The sequence below is a fragment of the Thalassophryne amazonica genome, chromosome 3 (genome assembly GCF_902500255.1).
Source record: "Thalassophryne amazonica chromosome 3, fThaAma1.1, whole genome shotgun sequence".
Taxonomy (NCBI): Eukaryota; Metazoa; Chordata; class Actinopteri; order Batrachoidiformes; family Batrachoididae; genus Thalassophryne; species Thalassophryne amazonica.
Genome location: NC_047105.1, coordinates 80,431,559 through 80,454,742, shown reverse-complemented (window position 1 = coordinate 80,454,742; position 23,184 = coordinate 80,431,559). Strand labels below are relative to the sequence as shown.

At 41.5% G+C, this 23,184-nt stretch overlaps 1 protein-coding gene and 1 long non-coding RNA gene across 5 annotated transcripts in view; one reads left to right on the top strand and one right to left on the bottom strand.

Moving 5' to 3' along the window:
* Nucleotides 1-23,184, top strand: part of tfeb (transcription factor EB) — an 89,732-nt gene that overhangs the window by 60,932 nt on the left and 5,616 nt on the right. For all 4 annotated transcript variants that reach the window (XM_034166930.1, XM_034166932.1, XM_034166931.1 and 1 more), the window contains exons 4-6: nucleotides 6,749-6,847; nucleotides 7,025-7,213; nucleotides 7,941-8,030. In XM_034166930.1, coding sequence (XP_034022821.1) covers nucleotides 6,749-6,847; nucleotides 7,025-7,213; nucleotides 7,941-8,030 — 378 coding nt within the window. The remainder of the gene's footprint in view (nucleotides 1-6,748; nucleotides 6,848-7,024; nucleotides 7,214-7,940; nucleotides 8,031-23,184) is intronic.
* Nucleotides 845-23,154, bottom strand: LOC117507145. Its single transcript, XR_004559631.1, has 3 exons — nucleotides 23,143-23,154; nucleotides 8,054-8,181; nucleotides 845-857 (listed from the first exon to the last, which is right to left on the bottom strand). It is a non-coding gene; the product is annotated as an uncharacterized LOC117507145 (long non-coding RNA).

Genomic DNA, 23,184 nt, shown 5'->3' with positions numbered 1-23,184 from the left:
GAAATGTTCATGTAGTCATTCCTTATCTAAAGAAAACCATCTGCAACAGTGATGACGTCTATTAACAATGATATGTTTAGTTTGTCCTGTTAGCTTTGGCACCTGAACATTGAGGGGCTTTGTATAAAAATGGCTGTTATTCCTCAATGGTGAATTTGATCATTTTGTTGAACCATTGGATTGAAAGCACAAAGTCTACACTGCAGTCACATCTTGATCATTTCATTTCTACTCCGTCGTGGCAGTGTAAACAAGCAAAATTACAACTGTGTCGCTGTCCAATTATTTGTGGACATGACTGCTAAACCAGAGGAGTTCATCTTAGAAATGATATATAATTTGCAGACTGAATAATACACAAGTTCTTAATTAACTTTTTTAAAGAAATGATTGTTCCAGGATTTAATAAGGCATGAGAATTTTCAGGATTTTTCCTGAAATTTGAATATTTTTTAGGACGATCTGAATGAAGTATTTCTAACTTTTTTCAAGCGGCTGCTTGGCTGCTAAAGTAAGGCTTGATTTGTTAATGGGCCTGATTTTACTACAGACCCCCAACTGACTTTCAGGGGTTTTCAGAATGTCTCATTCTCATGCCTGTTTAATACTGTGCAACAGTTTTTTTTATGTCTAATGTATATATTTCTGCATCAGTGGGTAAGCAGATGTTCATATTTGAAATAATCAACTATTCCTATACAAACAAAAGACATGCTTTTTGTATCCCATGCAAGAAATTACTCAATCATCATGTCAAAAATTGTTATTCAAAACCCCTACCATCAACAAGAAAAACTAGAAATAATTTAGAATGAGTGGAAGACCTGCAGCATTGACCCATGACTTTCATGTAGGAACTCATCAGAGATATTGAGGAGGAGTGAGGAGTGGTCCAGCCCCCTCGGCGGATTTTCATTGTCAGGAAATGGCGGAATGATTGGGGCTTTTTTTCCATCAGAATTTTTTCAGAAACTGTTAGAGACTGGCAGCTGGAAACCATTAGAAAAATTTATCTGGCTTTCAGTGAAAATTTCACGGGCTTCACAGAGAATAAGGACTGTTACTACAGCTTTAAGGACGGCTTTAAGGAGGCTTGGCGCGCCGCGGTCCATGCCGCCATCGAGAGCCACAAACCACCGGATCATTTCTAAACGGATGGCTCTGTGGATCCGAGACCGTCGTGTTTACTTTCTCTGGTTATCACAAGAGCTGGACATCAGCCATTTTCCAGCAGATTTCACTTTTAACAAGAGATTTTGTCATGGAAAGCCGAGCGGAGGCTTTGCGCATCACGACCGATTTGCTGATGGAGCGAGACAAAGGAACACCTCCGTTTTGGTCTCACAGGACGGCTTTGAGATGGCGTTCAGACAGCTGTTGGTGGTTTTTCCATCGAGTGATTATCCGAGAAATTGTGGATGTGCCTGGACATGCCAGAACATGTCCCGTGAGGTTTCATCACGGTGTTGCTTTGCGCCATGCGGCACCGCCGAGATGCGCGGAATTCCTCCGCACGTCTGTCTCAGTGTGCCGAAAAAGTGCTGATGTCCACGTCTTTTCACAATTCCTGTGCTAGTCAGACGACGTCCCGGATAAAACACAGTGTCCAGTTTAGAAATGAACGGCACATTCCACTGTTACAGGAGTTTTTGTCATGGAAAGAGGAGCGGAGGCTTCGCGCGTCGCGGCGGTGCCGCATGGCGCACAGCAACGCCGTGATGAAGCCTCACGGGACATGTTCTGGCATTTCTAGGCACATCCACAATTTCTCGGATAATCACTCGATGGAAAAACCACCGACAGCTGTCTGAACGCCATCTCAAAGCCGTCCTGTGAGACCAAAATGGAGGTGTTCCTTTGTCTCGCTCCATCAGCAAATCGGTCGTGACGCGCGAAGCCTCCGCTCGGCTTTCCATGACAAAATCTCTTGTTAAAAGTGAAATCTGCCGGAAAATGGCTGATGTCCAGCTCTTGTGATAACCAGAGAAAGTGCACACGATGGTCTCGGATCCACAGAGCCATCCGTTTAGAAATGATCCGGTGGTTTGTGGCTCTCGATGGCGGCACGGAGCGCAGCGCGCCGAGCGTCCTTAAAGCTGTCCTTAAAGCCGTCCTTAAAGCTGTAGTAACAGTCCTTATTCTCTGTGAAGCCCGTAAAATTTTCACCGAAAGCCAGATAAATTTTTCTAATGGTTTCCAGCTGCCAGTCTCTAACAGTTTCTGAAAAAATTCTGATGGAAAAAAAGCCCAAATCATTCCGCCATTTCCTGACAATGAAAATCCGCCGAGGGGGTGGACCACTCCTCACACAAAGCCTGCTCACAGGCGAATGACGCAACCGACAGGCGTGGAAAAACTCACGCATGCGCACGAGGGTTCAAGCTTGTCTGATGCAATCACACGTGATTAAAATCCATATAGTTTTTGAAAAAATAAAAAGGTCGGTTTCTTTTCTAATAGACCTCGTATATGTAATAACCAGCCTTACTTCACAGGTGGTAATTGCAGTTGCCAAAGATTGTTAAAAAACAAAAGTAAAATATTGATTCAGTACAATCCAGTTTTCATATAAAAGACAGTCGAATGTCTAAATTAAATTATGTACTGTAGTTTTATGTTCTGAAAACATGTATTTTTAAAAGTTAAAGGGTGATCACACATTTGACATATTTATTTAAAATATTAGAAAGTTTTTCTTTATTTTCATGTGTGCTCACTGTTGTAAGGGTATGTGCACGTGGCTAGTGCTTTTGGCATCACAGTATTGATCTTTCGATGAAAAGTGTGAAGTAATGGGACATTATTTTATTTATTTTAGCGACATGCATAAAAGTTTGACAATTTTTTCTTCCTGCAGGTTGGGACACAGATGCAGCAGGAGACTTTCCTTGGCCATATGTTATGACTTTGAAGGACTCTGAATAAGATCTGACATTGAATGTCTTACAAATGTGGCCAGGCTGGGTGGTTGGGACATCACAAAGCTTTCACTCCACCACACGATTATAAAAAGAAAAATGAATTTTAATATAAAAAAATGCAGAGTGGAGACAGTTGGTATAAAGACTCTTTGAGCTTATGCTATTGATACATATAAAGAGAAAAAATTGAAATGAAATTTTAAATTAAAATTTTTAGGTAAGGAAAATTTCATCTGAATTTCACAAAATCATTTCTGTCCTTTTGTTGTCTCTCATGTGCTCTGTTGTTGCTGCTGTTGTTCACTGCTGTTCAATACAGAGAAAAATGAAAAACTGCAGTGGAACAACAGGCAGGTAGGGAGACAGACAGGAGAGGAAAGGGGCAGATAAGGGAGGTTTGACATATTTGGTGATAGGACAGACAGGAGTGATAGTGTGAGTCAGACTGGAGAAGATAAACCTGAAATGACATTTTGCCTGATTCCAAAGATGCCTGTGTGTTCTTATCTTTTATTGTCTTTGTTTGTGTGTGTTTGAGAGAGAGAGAGAGAGAGAGAGAGAGACAATTTGTGCAGTTCTTTATTACGGGCTCCTGCATTTTGTGGTAATGTGTGCATTTTAGCTGTGTCAGTACATTTTGTGCGTGAAATGGGATTTATGAAAGAATCTATAATTCTCAGTGTTTTGTTCATGTTGTGAGAGAGCTTCGGTGGTTGTGCATCAGCAACCCCATCTCAGACCAGTTTGTGATCGCATCACGAAAAGCAATTTAATCTATTAGTTCATGATACGGTCAGAGGAATCAGACTGTCTTGGTTTGTTAGTGTCAATTCAATTTATTTGTACAGTGCTAAATCACAACATAAGGCGCATCACAAGAATAAGGTCCAACATTACCCATCCCATGAGCAGGCACATTGAAAACAGCGGTAAGGAAAAGCTCCAAGGGTTTTTCAATACAGGAAGAAAGCTCAAGCCAACCAGACTCAGTGGGGTGACCATCTGCTTTGTCCACACGAACAATAACAAAATAACAAATAAAACAAGACATAACAAGGAAATGTCAAATATGCAAAGACAGAATTGTTGCAGTCCCGAATAAGACTAAGACAAAAATCCAGATTTTCAGTGACTTCCTGGACTTGGCCTTCAGAAGTGCATATGTTTTTGGTGAAAATGTCAAACTTGCAGAGACATTCACTTGTCTCAGCATTCACTTGTCTCTGAGCCCTCAGTCTTTGAGATTGAGAGAGATGTGGGAAGAGCTTGTGGAATCATGAGATCTCTGGACAGATGTGTTTCATGATGCAGATACCTTTGTAGCAGGACAAAAGTCCAAGTCTTTAGGGTCCTGGTGCTTCCTGTCTTACTGTATCATTGTAATTTTTCCTTCAATGGAGTTCAGTTCCTCCTCAGGGTGCATCTGCTCTTTGTTCTGCAGGACTTTGTCAAGCAGTTGCTTGATGTCTGATTTCACCTTCACTTCATCTGAAAATTAGAGTGGCTACTAGTGCGTTGCCTATGGGGATCCATGGGCGCAAGCGTGGTAGTATTTATAAAACTTGGCCCTGACATTTTTCAAGGGTGTTAATAAATTATGCAAAGTCTATAATGATTTGTAATGGCATGTGAGTCCAGAATGGAATTATCAATGTCCATTGTTCGCTGTGGTTGCATAATATCTGTAATTTCTCCAAAAATATTAGTCCTATCAATGTTCTGTTTTGGCGGCGTTCATTCTTGACTCAAAATACATAAGCATACTAAATGATAAATGTCAGCTCTCCCTTGTTTGCTCGTGTTCGAAGGTACAAACACGCGCACGCATATACATACACAGAGCCCACTTGGCTTTTAATGTATAGATGATTTACCAGCCCCTGCTGGAATGGCGTGAGTGTCCTGAATGTATTTATCACTGTCCATTATTCACTGTTGTTAGCTAATACCCATAGTTTCTCCAAAAATATATATTAGTCGTTGTACAAAATATTAATCCTGTTAACATTCCATTTTGGTGGCATTCATCCTTGACCCAAAATACATAAGCACACCAAATGGAAAATGTCAGCTCTCCCCAGTTTGTCCATGATCAAAGTTAAATGCATGCACGCACACACACATGTACACAGAGGCCACTTGGTTTTTAATATATAGGTAGCTGTGAGACTTGCATGATAACCAGCGATCTAAAGTGACAATTGAATGTCTTTGGTACTAGGTCCCTGCGGAATATCCTTAGGTGCCACTGGAATGTCTTTAGTACAGTGAAGGCTTACTAAGGGTGACCCAGATGAGAAATGCCATTTAAATTGTGAGTGAATGTGAGCTACAAAAGTTTAGCCATGTGGCATGTTTCTCTGGCTATTATTCAACACATAGGTGCCTCAACATTGAGGACTCCATTGCTCGAGTCCTCACCAGTGCAAACCCCCAGAGATGACCTGCTCTGCCCTGTTATGAAAATTATATCCCAAAATTGAATGCCGTCTTTTACGAGGTTCAAACAGGTGTATGTATTTGTTTTGTAGTGATCTGGTAAATCAGTCATCAAGTTAATTCAGCATTTTTAACATTTAGAGCAGTGGTTCCCAAACTGGTCCCCAAGTATCACCTGTCCTACACATTTTCCATCTCTCCCTGCTCTGCCATGGGAACAAAGGACATCAGAATCGGAATCAGAATCGCCTTTGTCATTTTAATTTGCATTACAACGAGATTTGAGTGCAACTCCAAAAAGGTGCTTTCCGTGGTGCGAGTAATTTTTAGCCAAATAAAAGATAGTGAAATTTAACAGTAAATAATTCAGAGTATATGTACAGCTAATATAAACACAAGGTAAAATAAAATAAAATGTGGACCAAGTAAAATGTAAAATGAGAATTATATACAACTGTGGAATCATATTGCTTGGGAATATTGCACATGGTTTACAGATATTGCACAAGAAACTTGAAAGGTGCAGATTAGAGTGATTTGTTATTGTTCAGTGCAGTGATCGCTCTGGGGAGAAAGCTGTCCCTGAGTCTGTTTGTCCTGGTTTTGATTGACCAATACCGTCGGCCAGAGGGTAGTAGGTCAAGCAGCTGGTTGCTGGGGTGGGATGTGTCTTTGAAGATGCTGGCAGCTCTGCTGAGGTAGCGAGAGCTGGCAATGTCTTCCAGGCTGGGCAGAGAGCAACCAGTGATCCCCTGGGCCATTTTGATCACCCTCTGCAGCTCTCTCCTGTCTGCTGCTGAGCACCCCCCCCCCCCCCCCCCCGTACCACACTGTGATGCAGTATGTCAGGATGCTCTCAATGGTGGCTCTGTAGAACAACACCAGCAGCTTCTCCTCCAGATTGTTTCTCCTGAGCACCCTCAGGAAGTGGAGTCGCTGCTGGGCTTTCTTCACCATCACTGTGATGTTGGCAGTCCAGGAGAGACTGTCAGAAAGCTGCACTCCCAGGAACCTGATGGAGCTGACCCTTTCCACACAGTCCCTGTGTTGCAAAGAAGTGGGTTATTTTCTGTACGCCAAACAACTACAGTGGTATTACTTTGCTTTTTGTGCTAAGTAAAGTACTTGCAAGGGTCATTCATTACAAAATCCTATGTCAGTTGCTTGGTACTCAATCAGTTCAACACTTACTATTGTGTTTTTACAGTAGTGTTTCAATGTGAAATGCACAACTTCAGCCTGCTGCATCACTTTGCTTTGTCCTGAAGAAACCATTGTATGAATGGTGAAACATCTTGAAAACTAAATCAGATATTCACCTACTTTTATGTATAATAGGTTACATATGAAATATCTAGATATCCGTTCAATGTCTCTTACTTCCACAGGTGGAGACCCATCTTGAGAATCCTACAGACTACCACATCCGCCAGTCTCGGAGGCAACAGGTGAAAGAATATCTGTCCACCACCTATGCTACCAAACAGGTACGTGCCTTCCTTTAGATCAGCTTATTCACTGATAAACAAACTCTGTCTTGTTGTCTGGTTTATTCAGCCCTTCACATAGTGTTGTAAAACATTGAAATCTGTCAATATGTCATCAGTCATTAAACTATATGCGTGTCCATTGTGTGTATGTTCACCATCTCTCCCTATCCCCAGACGGTACATGCAGTAGCAGGTCTGATGCCACCTTCCCCTCCTAAAACTATGGGACCCCCAGCGAGCTCAGCATCAGCACCCCTTCCCCGACACTCCCCACACATGTGCACAGAGCAGCTCCTGTCTGGAAACAGTGCCCCTAACAGCCCTATGGCTATGCTGAACATTGGCTCTACCCACGAGAAAGAGGTGCATGCAAGTGTGGATTCGACACCTACATCATAAACATAATTTTTTTTTAAATTGGCACATGATAGATATTGACATGTGCCAGATGGAATAAATAACTCTACAATCTGACTTGATTGCCTGCCTTTATAATCATTGTCAGAGTTGAATAGTACTTCCTAAGTGACATAATCTTCACTTTTTTTATGGAAGTAGCATAATGGCTTAATTGTCTTTGTGTTAATGAGTCATACAGTCAAGTTGCTTGTGTCACTGTGTCTTTTAGTGATGGCTAACTAGCAGTAACTGAATTTGGTTATCATTGAAATTTAAATGCTTCATTATGGCCTTACAACAGTAATTACAGCTTAACAAGAGGCTATGAAAGCAGAATGTGTTAATCTTTGAACCTAACAGACTTTGCCCAGTTTTTCTCCTTGTCCTCCTCCTCTGTTTTTTTCTAAGTGGGAGAATATAGTTAAACAGAGTAGCCTACATGACTTAGATATCATCTGAAAAACTTCTCTCTTGAATAATACATTCACCTCTATAAGTGGATGTATTTAACCAGTTCTAGATTCACTACACTGGCTAAAACTGCACGAGTATTCGACTACCACTTGCTTATGTGCTAAACATTCAATCACAGTCATGTTGCAGTATGAATTTAAAAGTTAAACATTTCCAGTTCTTAAGGCTGCTATAATCACAATAGAAACACTGTTGCCCTGCTTTTTTCTGTTCACAGATAAATGAAGTGATTGATGACATTATCAGCATGCAGTCCAATTATGATGATTTTCAGGCTTACGCTGAATCCGTCCAGATGCCAAACACAGTAAGTACAACCAAAAAATTCACAAAACCATTTTTGTACCAGGCTTTAAACATGTTTATTTCTGTTCTATAATTGGACATGTTAACATGGAGTCCTACGGGAAAGTGCTCTGTTTTGGAGCCAGCCTCAAGCAGCCAGTCAAGGTACTGCACTTCCATGTTGGCGTCCATTCCAGCGGGCTCAGGTTGCTGCTTGAGAAAGCCCGACTGAGGTTGACTTGTGTTTGACCCCTTTTTCTCATCCTTGCTTTTTCCTACAGATTTTTTTTTATTTTTTGCTGGCTCTGTAAGAAATAAAGCCAGTGTTGGCTTGTTCTCGCCAGTGCTTCAATAGGGGAGTGTGTATGTATTCTTGTAGTACCGTAAAGCAGTTTGTGTTTCTCATGAGAACTGAGACTCTCGTTCAAAGGACACCTGGTCGGCGTCCCCTAAAGTTGCAAGGCTGGTTTTCAGATAAAAGATGTTTAAAGTTCCTCTTTAAGGCATTTTAAGACTTTGTGTTAAGCTAACCCCTGTGAATGGAGTGGAGCACTTCATCTATGTACAAGTGCAACAGCATTTTATTTTACTACACCTGAAAAGAAAGTCTTCTGGTTTTTGACACAAATGTGTTATAGAATCTGGTAACATTGTCAACATTTTCATTAACTTCAAATTCTGCCTGTTTATTTTTTTCTTCTTCTTTTTTTGGCAAATTTGTGCGTCACAGCAAGCACATGATCACGCCATTTAGTGCTTTTTAGGGGAACTCCAAGTATTAAGACAAAATATTTCTAAAGGACAGTCCCTGGTGTATTTATTACCAGTACTAACCGACACAGGAAGGCAGATGTTTTACCCTACACCCCCAGAGGAGGGATGGACATTATGTGATCACCCATATTTGGTTTGCTGTCTGTGTATACAGTCAATCAAAAAGTAATGGACAGATTTTATTAATATTTTTGTGTTGATTGTCCATGGTTCAGAGTAGTGTTGATTTTGACACTTGATTTTATCAACAAAAATGTCTTCTACATTTAGACACATTTTAGTCATACTAGTATGTGTTCCCAAAGTCAAATGTGACTAATAATAAAACATGTTTGTTGATGTGGCTAAAATCTATACCAGGGGTGCTCAAGTTCGGTCCTCGAGAGCCACTCTCCTGACACTCTTAGTTGTCTCCCTGCTCCAACACACCTGAATCCAATGAAAGACTCGTTAGCAGGCTTTTAATGAGCCTTTCATTGGATTCAGGTGTGTTGGAGCAGGGAAACAACTAAGAGTGTCAGGATGGTGGCTCTCGAGGACCGAACTTGAGCACCCCTGATCTATACGAATGACTAATCAGTGATAACTTGAATAAATTTATGTGGAGATACAACTATGTTTGAGGATTTTTCCTTTTCTTTTTAATATTCTTGAACAACCAACATTATAATGTCAATAAAATCCTGCCTGGTGATTTCACAAACCTCTATAGACTTCTTCATTGGTGTTCACCTAAATGTGACACTATGGTGGTGTATGAGCTCTTTGTAGTTTGTGGTTTATTGCTGTTTTCAACCAATAGAGGAGGGTGAAGAGATGTCTCCAAAACTAATGGACAAGTTTGAATTAGGGCTGTGTCCCACAAAACTCTTCAGGCTTCAGGCCTTCAGACACACTGGAAGCTGGAACAAACCACTTTGAAATGAGACTGTGTAACTCACAGAGCCTTTTGCTGTTGCATTATTAGTTCTTTCTGATCCATTCCCTGTTGCCTGGAAGATTTGACAGCTGCAGCCAGTGGGTGTAACCTGTAGTTTTATAATCATTTTTCAATACTTATTTCTACTTCCCTGGGGAGGTGATGGTCTAGTGGTTAAGAATTGGGCTTCAAATCAGAGGATCCTCAGTTCAAACCCCAGCCTGACCAGAAAATCACTAAGGGCCCTTGGGCAAGGTCCTTAATCCCCAAGTTGCTCCCGTTGTGTATTGGGCGCCTTGCATGGCAGGACCCTGGCATCGGTTTGTGAGTGTGTTTGTGCGTATGGGTGAATATGAGGCATAATTGTAAAGCACTTTATGCATCTGATGCAGATGGAAAAGCGCTTTATAAATACAGTCCATTTACCGTTTTATCATTTACTTACAAATATTACTATGTCAATTCAGAGCACCAGTATCGACTCGGCAATTATTGCCTCATTTCTAAACTAACTTTTGAATTGTCATCTGATGGTTAATAATCCCATTCTGTTGTGAAAGTGTAGGAACACGGACCCACAACAGGGGGCGTTAAATGAACGGGCAATGGATAAGCCAAACAGTAACAATTTTTAATGTTGTGAAGTGCACAACGGAATACAGACAAATACAGTTTTGGTAATACAGACAATTATATGTAGAGTGACGTGTGGGCAGGCTTGAGGATAGAAGACGTCCGTCCAGAACCGAGCCGGATCCCACACGGCCCTCACCGCCAACGGAAGAACACCGGAGCCGCCAAGTCCTGGATCGCCAGGTGGCCACCGTCTCCAGCTGTCAGACCTGGTACTGCTGGCAGAGAACAGAAACAGTGTAGATGAGTGTGTGTTCGCACACTCAGTAATTCCACAGTCTGTATTCTTTTGGGAGGGAGCACCTCCACCTCCAATCACACACTCGTGCAGCTCCTGTCTAACCACTTATCTGGTTGGAGTGTGAAGCGAAGCTGTCGCTGATCACACCAAACGCCAATTCCACAAATAAGGAAAACACCACAGGAAAACAGCTGCAAAAGAGTTCAGTTTAAGACACAGTTTTAAGTCAGCAGAGAAATTACCTCTTACGGTAGCTGATTTCTCGGCGGGGAGGTGGAGTTGCAATCCGGCTTTTATGGTGATGTGGATGATGAGTGACAGCTGGTGCTGATGATGAGTGACAGCTGTCACTCTCTGTTGCTCCGACGCCCTCTCATGCTTGAAGCCCGCACTTCAAGCAGGGCGCCATCTGGTGGTGGTGGGCCAGCAGTACCTCCTCTTCAGCGGCCCACACAACACCATTCATTCATTTGATCGCTTTGGGTGAAGAGGGTCTGTCTCAGGCATGCTGCTGTGGGCCGAAATAACACATGCGCAATGAAAGCAGGGCGGACCGATTTTTAGGGGGAACCGTTCGGTCAGCGACACAGGTTTTGGGTTCCAACCCAACATTGATGATCCCTAACCGGTTAGAACAAAAAAATATCATTCCCGAACTGGTTAATAGCATCCATTTCAGCTGTGGGACACTGAAACTTATATATGCCAAATCCGTATGTGGCGCTGTAACGCGCTCACATGAAAAGAAGGAGAAGACAACACAGCGTACTGTAGCAGGCAGCAGAAGTGGGACACTGAGTAAAATAAAGCCTTTCAAGAGAAAGAGGGTCTACGCTGATGAAATAGACTTATCAGTGCTCAACAGCAAAAGCTACAGTCCTCACAAGACCACAACAATAATAATAAACCCCTAACCATAACAAGGCTGTGCTACATATGAATGTTACTAATATGGCTACGTATGAATAGCCACTTCCACTTTCTGTAATTGTGTAGTTAACTAACCATTGTTTACTGTTTCTGTACTCTAGCAAAATAATTTCCTTCGGGATAAATAAAGTCGATCTTTATCTTTCATCATCACAGCCTGACAAGGAGACATTCTTGTTTTGGAAGACGATGTTTGGGAAATACTTCAATTTCGTATCGTGAAAATTACTGAAGAAACAGTGTTTTTAAAGAAGTCCCTTGGTGTTTGTCTGCTCTGGGTGTGTTTCTCAGCCTGAATCGGAGAACTCCCATTTGATCCACCAAGATAAAAAAAAATGCATTATAATGACCCGAATAAATGTAGTGTTTCTAAAGAAGTCCGTCAATGTTTGTCTGCTCTATGTGCAGTTTTCAGTGTGAAACATGGGACAGCAGTGCTTTGTGCCGCTAACAACATGCAGAATAAACAGGCGGAAGTAAACCTCACTGGGTCGTCGTCGTCTTCTTCTTCAGTCAAGTTTATTGGCAGTTTGCAAACTGACATGGTGCATTACCGCCACCAACTGTTTGGGTGCGGAGCATTAATGGAGTCTGATGTCCTCACTGGGTCATTGTAAAGGGAAATCTTTCAAGAACGGAAATAATAACAGTATTAAGTGGTTGCCATTATTTTAAATAAGTGGTTCTGTTCCGGAACATTACAAAATATAAAGTTGCTGGTTTCATTTTCGTTCCTAGCAAAATACCAAAAGTTTCTGGTTTTTGTTTTCATTCCATGAACTGGCTCAAAGCCATGCTTGTATCCTTAGTTTTCGGAAGAAAGAAGGCTGGACATGCCGGCCGCATTCCAAGGAGCCTTTGAGTTGGGACAGCCAGAAACACTTATGACGTAAGCAGCTGATGAATGCAGCCTTAGAAGTATGCAGACCATCAATTGGGTCACAGTTCAACTTTAACTTTGTAAGGTGTACATATTTTCCTGTTATTTATCTTTAACTCTCTGTATCATGTCATAAAGAGCTTATGATACTGTGAAGACTAATGCTAACAAACACCACCTGTCTGACGTCTGTTGACCATTATTACATCCTTGGCAAATGTATGTGCTCTGTACATTTTGTTTTCTCCCCCGATACACAGGTTTTAAGTGAATAATTGTCTTAAACTCTGAACATTCCATCCCTGATGTATGTCGGAGATGATTTGAACAGCCTAACAACCAGTCCAGTAGGGACTATACAGCGCTTTGTGTATGAGCTAACAAACTCAGAAAATTAACAATTAAACTACTGGCAGTTAGAGTTCAACTTGATTACAAGACAGGAGGGAGTGAGGTGGGGAAGGAGAGTGGAGGGTAGGTGGAGGAGCAAGGGAGGAGGAGAGGGGGACGAAGGCAATATGTGTAAGGAAAAACAGGCTGAAAGTCCAGTTAGGGGAAAGTTCACTTGTGTTTGGTGGAAAGCGGAGGCAGTAGAAATAACGGGATTGGTGCTGCTGCGGTCAGTCTGTCAGGACAAGACGGCAGTGGCAGAGGGAGGTTTGTGCACTGCTTGTGCCTAGAAGAGAAGAAGAGGGAGTCCTGGCCTACAGAGGGAAGGAGTGAGAGGATGAAGGAGATGAGCAAGACATATGCCATTGTGGAAGTTTTTGAAGGAGAACAGATTCAGCTGGTGAGACATTGAAATGCTGTTGTGTGTTGAACTTTTTGTGGCTTTGGTCTGTGTGATACATTTCGGGACCATGGCTTGTGCTGCTGTAGTAGCAGCTTTAACTGCCAGCCTCAGGTCCCTGATTACAAGATGAGCCTCTGACACAACTTGGGCGGTGCAGCGGGAGGTGGGTGTGCGTGCGTGCATGCCAGCATGCGTGCGTGTGCGGATGGATGGATGGTGGTGCTGAAAGAATCACATCAAGATGAAGGTAGGCATTCTCATCTAAGACCTAGCTTAGACATGCCAAAATCTCTATCCGGGACGAACAGCCCGAAAATGTCCACACCCTTTTTCGTCCGGGGGGTTACTTCAAATACAGCTGTATTTTCTACACTGCAGCAGCTACATATTTTTCAAGGTATTCAGAATGTTCAGAATGACCAGTACATGTTCATGAGGGTCATGTAAGAGTTCAAATTTTGATATTTTGAAAGAAAGCTGCGAGAAAACTTTAGGTCATTCAACCTACATACAGTCCGAAATCACCACATATTTAGTAACTTAAACTTTGTGGGCTACTGGCTGTTGGGAAATTTCCCTGATAATCTTTAAAACATTTAAGATCTCTAGATACCGCTGTTTGCTAAAGAAACAAGTTTTGTTTTGCATTTTTCACTTCAAATCAGTATTCCATTGATAACAGTATGACTGAAAATAAAATTTCATTAATAACTTGTAATTTCAGGAATAAGACCCACTTATTTAACCATTTTTTCTTAAAATATCAAAATAGAAATTTTACACTCTTATATGACCCATCCAAACATGTACTGGTCATTCTGAACATTGTTAATACCTTAATCTATAGCTGCTGCAGTTTAGAAAATACAGCTGTATTTGAAGTAACACTCAGTACGACAAAGGGCGTGGTCGTTTTTGGACTGTTTGTCCTGGACAGAGATTTTGGCATATATCCCAAGGTGTTCACTGGTGTCATATTAATGTAGAACAGTTGAGTTATCCTCTCCTAAATGATGTGCATTCATGTCTCAGCTAGGTCTTAGACTATTCATGGCTTTGTGAATATTATCACTGGAAATTGTAGACCTCGACAGCCTGCTGTAGTTTTATCTGATAGTAGCACTTCTGTGGTTGATTGGTTTATTCTGTGTACAGTGTGTATGTATCTTTCTGTGTGTTTGCCACTGTGTGCTCATGTCATCCAGTGATTGATTAGTTTAGGTGATTGATTAAGGCTGAGGATGGTCAGTTACTTTCAAGATGGCTATAATAGACTGCAGATTACAACACTTAACTGAAGCTGTGAAAGGTGTGATATGGAGAAAATGCAAGAGATGTGTGATTAAAATTACAGTCTTATTCCCATCTTGAAAATAAAAAAGCCCATTTTACGAACCTGTTGGTGATGAAAGGAGCCAACTCTTTTTAGTTCACCTGGACCAAAGCTCCGGTGGGCTGATGTCGTGGGTTGCCCGTCTGTTGGCATCGGCGACGGCATGTGTAAACATCTTCTTCTCCGAAATAGCTGAGCCAATGAAGCTGAAACTTGGCATAAATGTTCCATCCAATAAGGACACCAAAATTTTTTGAGACATTCTAATCCAGTGTCAGCCATGGCTGCCTTGGTGGCCATATTGAAAATGCCACCTAGAGCCACTGGTCAGCAGTTTTTAAAGATACTGAGCTGCAATTTGGTACAAGGGTAGTTAGTAGGTAGCTCCAAAACATATCCGATAGCTTTTTAAGATTTTTCAATTTTGACCTTGATACGACTTTTGGAGTTTGGCCATGCCCACTTTTCTAGCTGAAACTATGATGTGTTGTATCATCCAAGTGAGCTACAATGCCTGTAGCACTATCTTTTTTTTTGGGGGGGGGGGGGGGACTGTGAGGAGGAAGCGTAGCCCTAATAAGCAAAATTTGAAGTGTCCTTAATTTTTTTGACTTACCAGAATGGCATACCCAAAAATAAAGTCTTACATGAAAATGGGTTATTATATGTTCCATCTGCCAGAAAATCGCTTTTTAGGAAAATGAGTTGGATTCAAGTGTAGTAGTACCATAAATGTAATGTTCTTAGATTCATCAATAGTGGAGTAAAACAACAAGATATTGAGGTAAATAGTGGATTTTATTTCAAGTTACACATTTTTCCAAATCACGGTTTCAGTAGATTTTTGTTTGTCTCATCCAGTCTTGTCTTCTTCTACATTCTCTTCCATCTTTGTGTTAAAAAGAAAATAATAAGAATCAGGTTGGATTGCGGCTAGTCTTTTTTAATGCATTTGCAAAACTGTACAGTTGTCAAGCGTATACTGTGGATTGACTTTAACTTTGTATTTGCAGTATGCTCTCTGCATGTGTATTTATTCATTCATTCACTCACTCATTTTCTAGACCTGCTTACTCCAATTAAGGTTCTTCAGGGTATTGGCACCTATCCCAGCAGTCAGAGGGCCAGGACGCCAGTGTATCGCAGGGCAACATGCAGACAGACAAACATATTCACACTGGCACTGTCTACAAAAATGTAAGCTTCATATCTACTGGTGGTTGGCTCTCACTGCGGTATTGTATCACTTCCTGTTCCGGAGCACAGCGGTGTTTTGCTGTATCTGTTAGCTGTTTAATCTGCGCAGTTAGATTGATCTAGATAACTAGATAACGATTTGTTTCACAGTGTAATCTTCACGTGCCTTAACTAAAGCACTCCCTCTGCTGAATCACCTCTAAATTATTTACACATTATTCACTTTGTGTGTTTTTAGGAATCCGCTAGCTTAGCGCAGCTACTAGCTCTTAGCCGGTTTAGCATGGGGGCTTCTCCTGTCTCTCCCGCACTTTTCTGCTCTGGGTGTGAAATGTTTAGTTATTCCTCGGCCTCCTTTAGCAGTAACGGTACTTGTAATAAGTGTAGCTTATTTGTAGCTTTGGAGGCCAGGCTGGGCGAATTGGAGACTCGGCTCCGCACCTTGGAAAATCCTACAGCTAGCCAGGCCCCTGTAGTCGGTGCGGACCAAGGTAGCTTAGCCGCCGTTAGTTCCCCTCCGGCAGATCCCGAGCAGCCGGGAAAGCAGGCCAACTGGGTGACTGTGAGGAGGAAGCGTAGCCCTAAACAGAAGCCCCATGTACACCGCCAACCCGTTCACATTTCTAACCGTTTTTCCCCACTCGGCGACACACCCGCCGAGGATCAAACTCTGGTTATTGGCGACTCTGTTTTGACAAATGTGAAGTTAGCGACACCAGCAACCATAGTCAATTGTCTTCCGGGGGCCAGAGCAGGCGACATTGAAGGAAATTTGAAACTGCTGGCTAAGGCTAAGCGTAAATTTGGTAAGATTGTAATTCACGTCGGCAGTAATGACACCCGGTTACGCCAATCGGAGGTCACTAAAATTAACATTGAATCGGTGTGTAACTTTGCAAAAACAATGTCGGACTCTGTAGTTTTCTCTGGGCCCCTCCCCAATCGGACCGGGAGTGACATGTTTAGCCGCATGTTCTCCTTGAATTGCTGGCTGTCTGAGTGGTGTCCAAAAAATGAGGTGGGCTTCATAGATAATTGGCAAAGCTTCTGGGGAAAACCTGGTCTTGTTAGGAGAGACGGCATCCATCCCACTTTGGATGGAGCAGCTCTCATTTCTAGAAATCTGGCCAATTTTCTTAAATCCTCCAAACCGTGACTATCCAGGGTTGGGACCAGGAAGCAGAATTGTAGTCTTACACACCTCTCTGCAGCTTCTCTCCCCCTGCCATCCCCTCATTACCCCATCCCCGTAGAGACGGTGCCTGCTCCCAGACCACCAATAACCAGTAAAAATCTATTTAAGCATAAAAATTCAAAAAGAAAAAATAATATAGCACCTTCAACTGCACCACAGACTAAAACAGTTAAATGTGGTCTATTAAACATTAGATCTCTCTCTTCTAAGTCCCTGTTAGTAAATGATATAATAATTGATCAACATATTGATTTATTCTGCCTTACAGAAACCTGGTTACAGCAGGATGAATATGTTAGTTTAAATGAGTCAACACCCCCAAGTCACACTAACTGCCAGAACGCTCGTAGCATGGGCCGAGGCGGAGGATTAGCAGCAATCTTCCATTCCAGCTTATTAATTAATCAAAAACCCAGACAGAGCTTTAATTCATTTGAAAGCTTGACTCTTAGTCTTGTCCATCCAAATTGGAAGTCCCAAAAACCAGTTTTATTTGTTATTATCTATCGTCCACCTGGTCGTAACTGTGAGTTTCTCTGTGAATTTTCAGATCTTTTGTCTGACTTAGTGCTTGGCTCAGATAAGATAATTATAGTGGGCGATTTTAACATCCACACAGATGCTGAGAATGACAGCCTCAACACTGCATTTAATCTATTATTAGACTCAATTGGCTTTGCTCAAAATGTAAATGAGTCCACCCACCACTTTAATCATATCTTAGCTCTTGTTCTGACTTATGGTATGGAAATTGAAGACTTAACAGTATTCCCTGAAAACCCCTTCTGTCTGATCATTTCTTAATAACATTTACATTTACTTTAAAGGACTACCCAGCAGTGGGGAATAAGTTTCATTACAGTAGAAGTCTTTCGGAAAGCGCCGTAACTAGGTTTAAGGATATGATTCCTTCTTTGTTATGTTCTTCAATGCCATATACCAACACAGTGCAGAGTAGCTACCTAAACTCTGTGAGTGAGATAGATTATCTCGTCAATAGTTTTACATCCTCATTGAGCACAACTTTGGATGCTGTAGCTCCTCTGAAAAAGAGAGCCTGACTCCGTGATATAACTCACAAACTTGCAGCTTAAAGTAGATAACCCGTAAGTTGGAGAGGAAATGGCATCTCACTAATTTAGAAGATCTTCACTTAGCCTGGAAAAAGAGTCTGTTGCTCTATAAAAAAGCCCTCCGTAAAGCTAGGACATCTTACTACTCATCACTAATTGAAGAAAATAAGAACAACCCCAGGTTTCTTTTCAGCACTGTAGCCAGGCTGACAGAGTCAGAGCTCTATTGAGTCGAGTATTCCTTTAACTTTAACTAGTAATGACTTCATGACTTTCTTTGCTAATAAAATTTTAACTATTAGACAAAAAATTACTCATAACCATCCCAAAGAAATATCATTATCTTTGGCTGCTTTCAGTAATGCTAGTATTTGGTTAGACTCTTTCTCTCCGATTATTCTGTCTGAGTTATTTTCATTAGTCACTTCCTCCAAACCATCAACATGTCTATTAGACCCCATTCCTACCAGGCTGCTCAAGGAAGCCCTACCATTAATTAATGCTTCGATCTTAAATATGATCAATCTATCTTTATTAGTTGGCTATGTACCACAGGCTTTTAAGGTGGCAGTAGTTAAACCATTACTTAAAAAGCCATCACTTGACCCAGCTATCTTAGCTAATTATAGGCCAATCTCCAACCTTCCTTTTCTCTCAAAAATTCTTGAAAGGGTAGTTGTAAAACAGCTAACTGATCATCTGCAGAGGAATGGTCTATTTGAAGAGTTTCAGTCAGGTTTTAGAATTCATCATAGTACAGAAACAGCATTAGTGAAGGTTACAAATGATCTTATGGCCTCAGACAGTGGACTCATTTCTGTGCTTGTTCTGTTAGACCTCAGTGCTGCTTTTGATACTGTTGACCATAAAATTTTATTACAGAGATTAGAGCATGCCATAGGTATTAAAGGCACTGCGCTGCGGTGGTTTGAATCATATTTATCTAATAGATTACAATTTGTTCATGTAAATGGGGAATCTTCAGACTAAGGTTAATTATGGAGTTCCACTAAGGTTAATTATGGAGTTCCACAAGGTTCTGTGCTAGGACCAATTTTATTCACTTTATACATGTTTCCCTTAGGCAGTATTATTAGACGACATTGCTTAAATTTTCATTGTTACGCAGATGATACCCAGCTTTATCTATCCATGAAGCCAGAGGACACACACCAATTAGCTAAACTGCAGGGTTGTCTTACAGACATAAAGACATGGATGACCTCTAATTTCCTGCTTTTAAATTCAGATAAAACTGAAGTTATTGTACTTGGCCCCACAAATCTTAGAAACATGGTGTCTAACCAGATCCTTACTCTGGATGGCATTACCCTGACCTCTAGTAATACTGTGAGAAATCTTGGAGTCATTTTTGATCAGGATATGTCATTCAGTGCGCATATTAAACAAATATGTAGGACTGCTTTTTTGCATTTGCGCAATATCTCTAAAATTAGAAAGGTCTTGTCTCAGAGTGATGCTGAAAAACTAATTCATGCATTTATTTCCTCTAGGCTGGACTATTGTAATTCATTATTATCAGGTTGTCCTAAAAGTTCCCTGAAAAGCCTTCAGTTAATTCAAAATGCTGCAGCTAGAGTACTGACAGGGACTAGAAGGAGAGAGCATATCTCACCCATATTGGCCTCTCTTCATTGGCTTCCTGTTAATTCTAGAATAGAATTTAAAATTCTTCTTCTTACTTATAAGATTTTGAATAATCAGGTCCCATCTTAGGGACCTCATAGTACCATATCACCCCAATAGAGCGCTTCGCTCTCAGACTGCAAGCTTACTTGTAGTTCCTAGGGTTTGTAAGAGTAGAATGGGAGGCAGAGCCTTCAGCTTTCAGGCTCCTCTCCTGTGGAAACAGCTCCCAATTCAGATCAGGGAGACAGACACCCTCTCTACTTTTAAGATTAGGCTTAAAACTTTCCTTTTTGCTAAAGCTTATAGTTAGAGCTGGATCGGGTGACCCTGAACCATCCCTTAGTTATGCTGCTATAGACTTAGACTGCTGGGGGGTTCCCATGATGCACTGAGTGTTTCTTTCTCTTTTTGCTCTGTATGCACCACTCTGCATTTAATCATTAGTGATTGATCTCTTCTCCCCTCCACAGCATGTCTTTTTCCTGGTTCTCTCCCTCAGCCCCAACCAGTCCCAGCAGAAGACTGCCCCTCCCTGAGCCTGGTTCTGCTGGAGGTTTCTTCCTGTTAAAAGGGAGATTTTCCTTCCCACTGCTGCCAAGTGCTTGCTCACAGGGGGTCATTTTGACCGTTGGGGTTTTTCCGTAATTATTGTATGGCCTTGCCTTACAATATAAAGCGCCTTGGGGCAACTGTTTGTTGTGATTTGGCGTTATATAAATAAAATTGATTTGATTTGATATCGGGATTCTGTATCGGCAAATACTCAATATTAAGTGACTTGGATCAGGATTGGAGCAATAAACAAATGAATAAACAAATGAAAAAGAAAGCTTGCTTGGGACATCCCTATTTGGCATCATAAATAAGTACAATAAATAATAAAATATGTGCAAATTCACACTCTTTATAGCTATTGCATATACGAGGGCTGTCAATAAAGTATAGGTCCTTTTTATTTTTTTCAAAAACTATATGGATTTCATTCATATGTTTTACGTCAGACATGCTTGAACCCTCGTGCGCATGCGTGAGTTTTTCCACGCCTGTCGGTGACGTCATTCGCCTGTGAGCACTCCTTGTGGGAGGAGTCGTCCAGCCCCTCGTCGGAATTCCTTTGTCTGAGAAGTTGCTGAGAGACTGGCGCTTTGTTTGATCAAAATTTTTTCTAAACCTGTGAGGCACATCGAAGTGGACATGGTTCGAAAAATTAAGCTGGTTTTCTGTGAAAATTTTAACGGCTGATGAGAGATTTTGAGGTGATACTGTCGCTTTAAGGACTTCCCACGGTGCGAGACGTCGCGCAGTGCTCTCAGGCGCCGTCGTCAGCCTGTTTCAAGCTGAAAACCTCCACATTTCAGGCTCTATTGATCCAGGACGTTGTGAGAGAACAGAGAAGTTTCAGAAGAAGTCGGTTTCAGCATTTTATCTGGATATTCCACTGTTAAAGGAGATTTTTTTAATGAAAGACGTGCGGACGGATTGCAGCGCCGGCTCGCAGCCGCTGCGACGCTCCGCCACAGGAAAAACACCTCAGTTGGAAGCCTTAAGGACAAGTTGGAACATGTCCAGCTGTTAAACAATTTCTCATATACTCACTCCACTGAAAGCCATCAAAAGCCGCCTGGATTTTACAAATGGTTATCAACACAGAGGTGTTTTTCCTGTGCCGCCGCACCGCGCCGGCTGCGTCCCGTCTTTCATTAAAAAAAATCTCCTTTAACAGTGGAATATCCGGATAAAATGCTGAAACCGACTTCTTCTGAAACTTCTCTGTTCTCTCACGACGTCCTGGATCAATAGAGCCTGAAATGTGGAGGTTTTCAGCTTGAAACAGGCTGACAACGGCGCCTGAGAGCGCTGCGCGACGTCTTGCACCGTGGGAAGTCCTTAAAGCGACAGTATCACCTCAAAATCTCTCATCAGCCGTTAAAATTTTCACCGAAAACCAACTTAATTTTTCGAACCGTGTCCACTTCGATGTGTCTCACAGGTTTAGAAAAAATTTTGATCAAACAAAGCACCAGTCTCTCAGCAACTTCTCAGACAAACGAATTCCGACGAGGGGCTGGACGACTCCTCCCACAAGGAGTGCTCACAGGTGAATGACGTTACCGACAGGCGTGGAAAAACTCACGCATGCGCACGAGGGTTCAAGCATGTCTGACGTAAAAACATATGAATAAAATCCATATAGTTTTTGAAAAAAATAAAAAGGACCTATACTTTATTGACAGACCTCGTACATAAAATAAAAAGCTATCATTCAGCTTTGCCCTTTATCCCATCGACATAGCTATTTGTCCCACACAGGGACATGTGTAGGACAAACATCACACAATTCTTACTTTTTAATATCATTCATGAGGTATTCTGTACAATCACTCCACCCTGGCAAAAAAATCAATAAAACCCTAAAACCTGATATTCATGCCCGTGATATATATCTACAGTAGTGTTCAGAATAATAGTAGTGCTATGTGACTAAAAAGATTAATCCAGGTTTTGAGTATATTTCTTATTGTTACATGGGAAACAAGGTACCAGTAGATTCTCACAAATCCAACAAGATCAAGCATTCATGATATGAATACTCTTAAGGCTATGAAATTGGGCTATTAGTAAAAAAAAGTAGAAAAGGGGGTGTTCACAATAATAGTAGCATCTGCTGTTGTCACTACAAACTCAAAACTGTTATGTTCAAACTGCTTTTTTTAGCAATCCTGTGAATCACTAAACTAGTATTTAGTTGTATAACCACAGTTTTTCATGATTTCTTCACATCTGCGAGGCATTAATTTAGTTGGTTTGGAACCAAGATTTTGCCTGTTTACTAGTGTGCTTGGGGTCATTGACTTGAAACACCCATTTCAAGGGCATGTCCTCTTCAGCATAAGGCAACATGACCTCTTCAAGTATTCTGACATATCCAAACTGATCCATGATACCTGGTATGCGATATATAGGCGCAACACCATCGTAGGAGAAACATGCCCATATCATGATGCTTGCACCACCATGCTTCACTGTCTTCACTGTGAACTGTGGCTTGAATTCAGAGTTTGGGGGTCGTCTCACAAACTGTCTGCGGTCCTTGGACCCAAAAAGAACAATTTTACTCTCATCAGTCCACAAAATATTCCTCCATTTCTCTTTAGGCCAGTTGATGTGTTCTTTGGCAAATTGTAACCTCTTCTGCACGTCTTTTATTTAACAGAGGGACTTTGTGGGGGATTCTTGCAAATAAATTAGCTTCACACAGGTGTCTTCTAACTGTCACAGCACTTACAGGTAACTCCAGACTGTCTTTGATCATCCTGGAGCTGATCAGTGGGTGAGCCTTTGCCATTCTGGTTATTCTTCTATCCATTTTGATGGTTGTTTTCCGTTTTCTTCCATGCGTCTCTGGTTTTTTGGTCCATTTTAAAGCATTGGAGATCATTGTAGATGAACAGCCTATAATTCTTTGCACCTGCGTATAAGTTTTCCCCTCTCCAATCAACTTTTTAATCAAACTACGCTGTTCTTCTGAACAGTGTCTTGAACGTCACATTTTCCTCA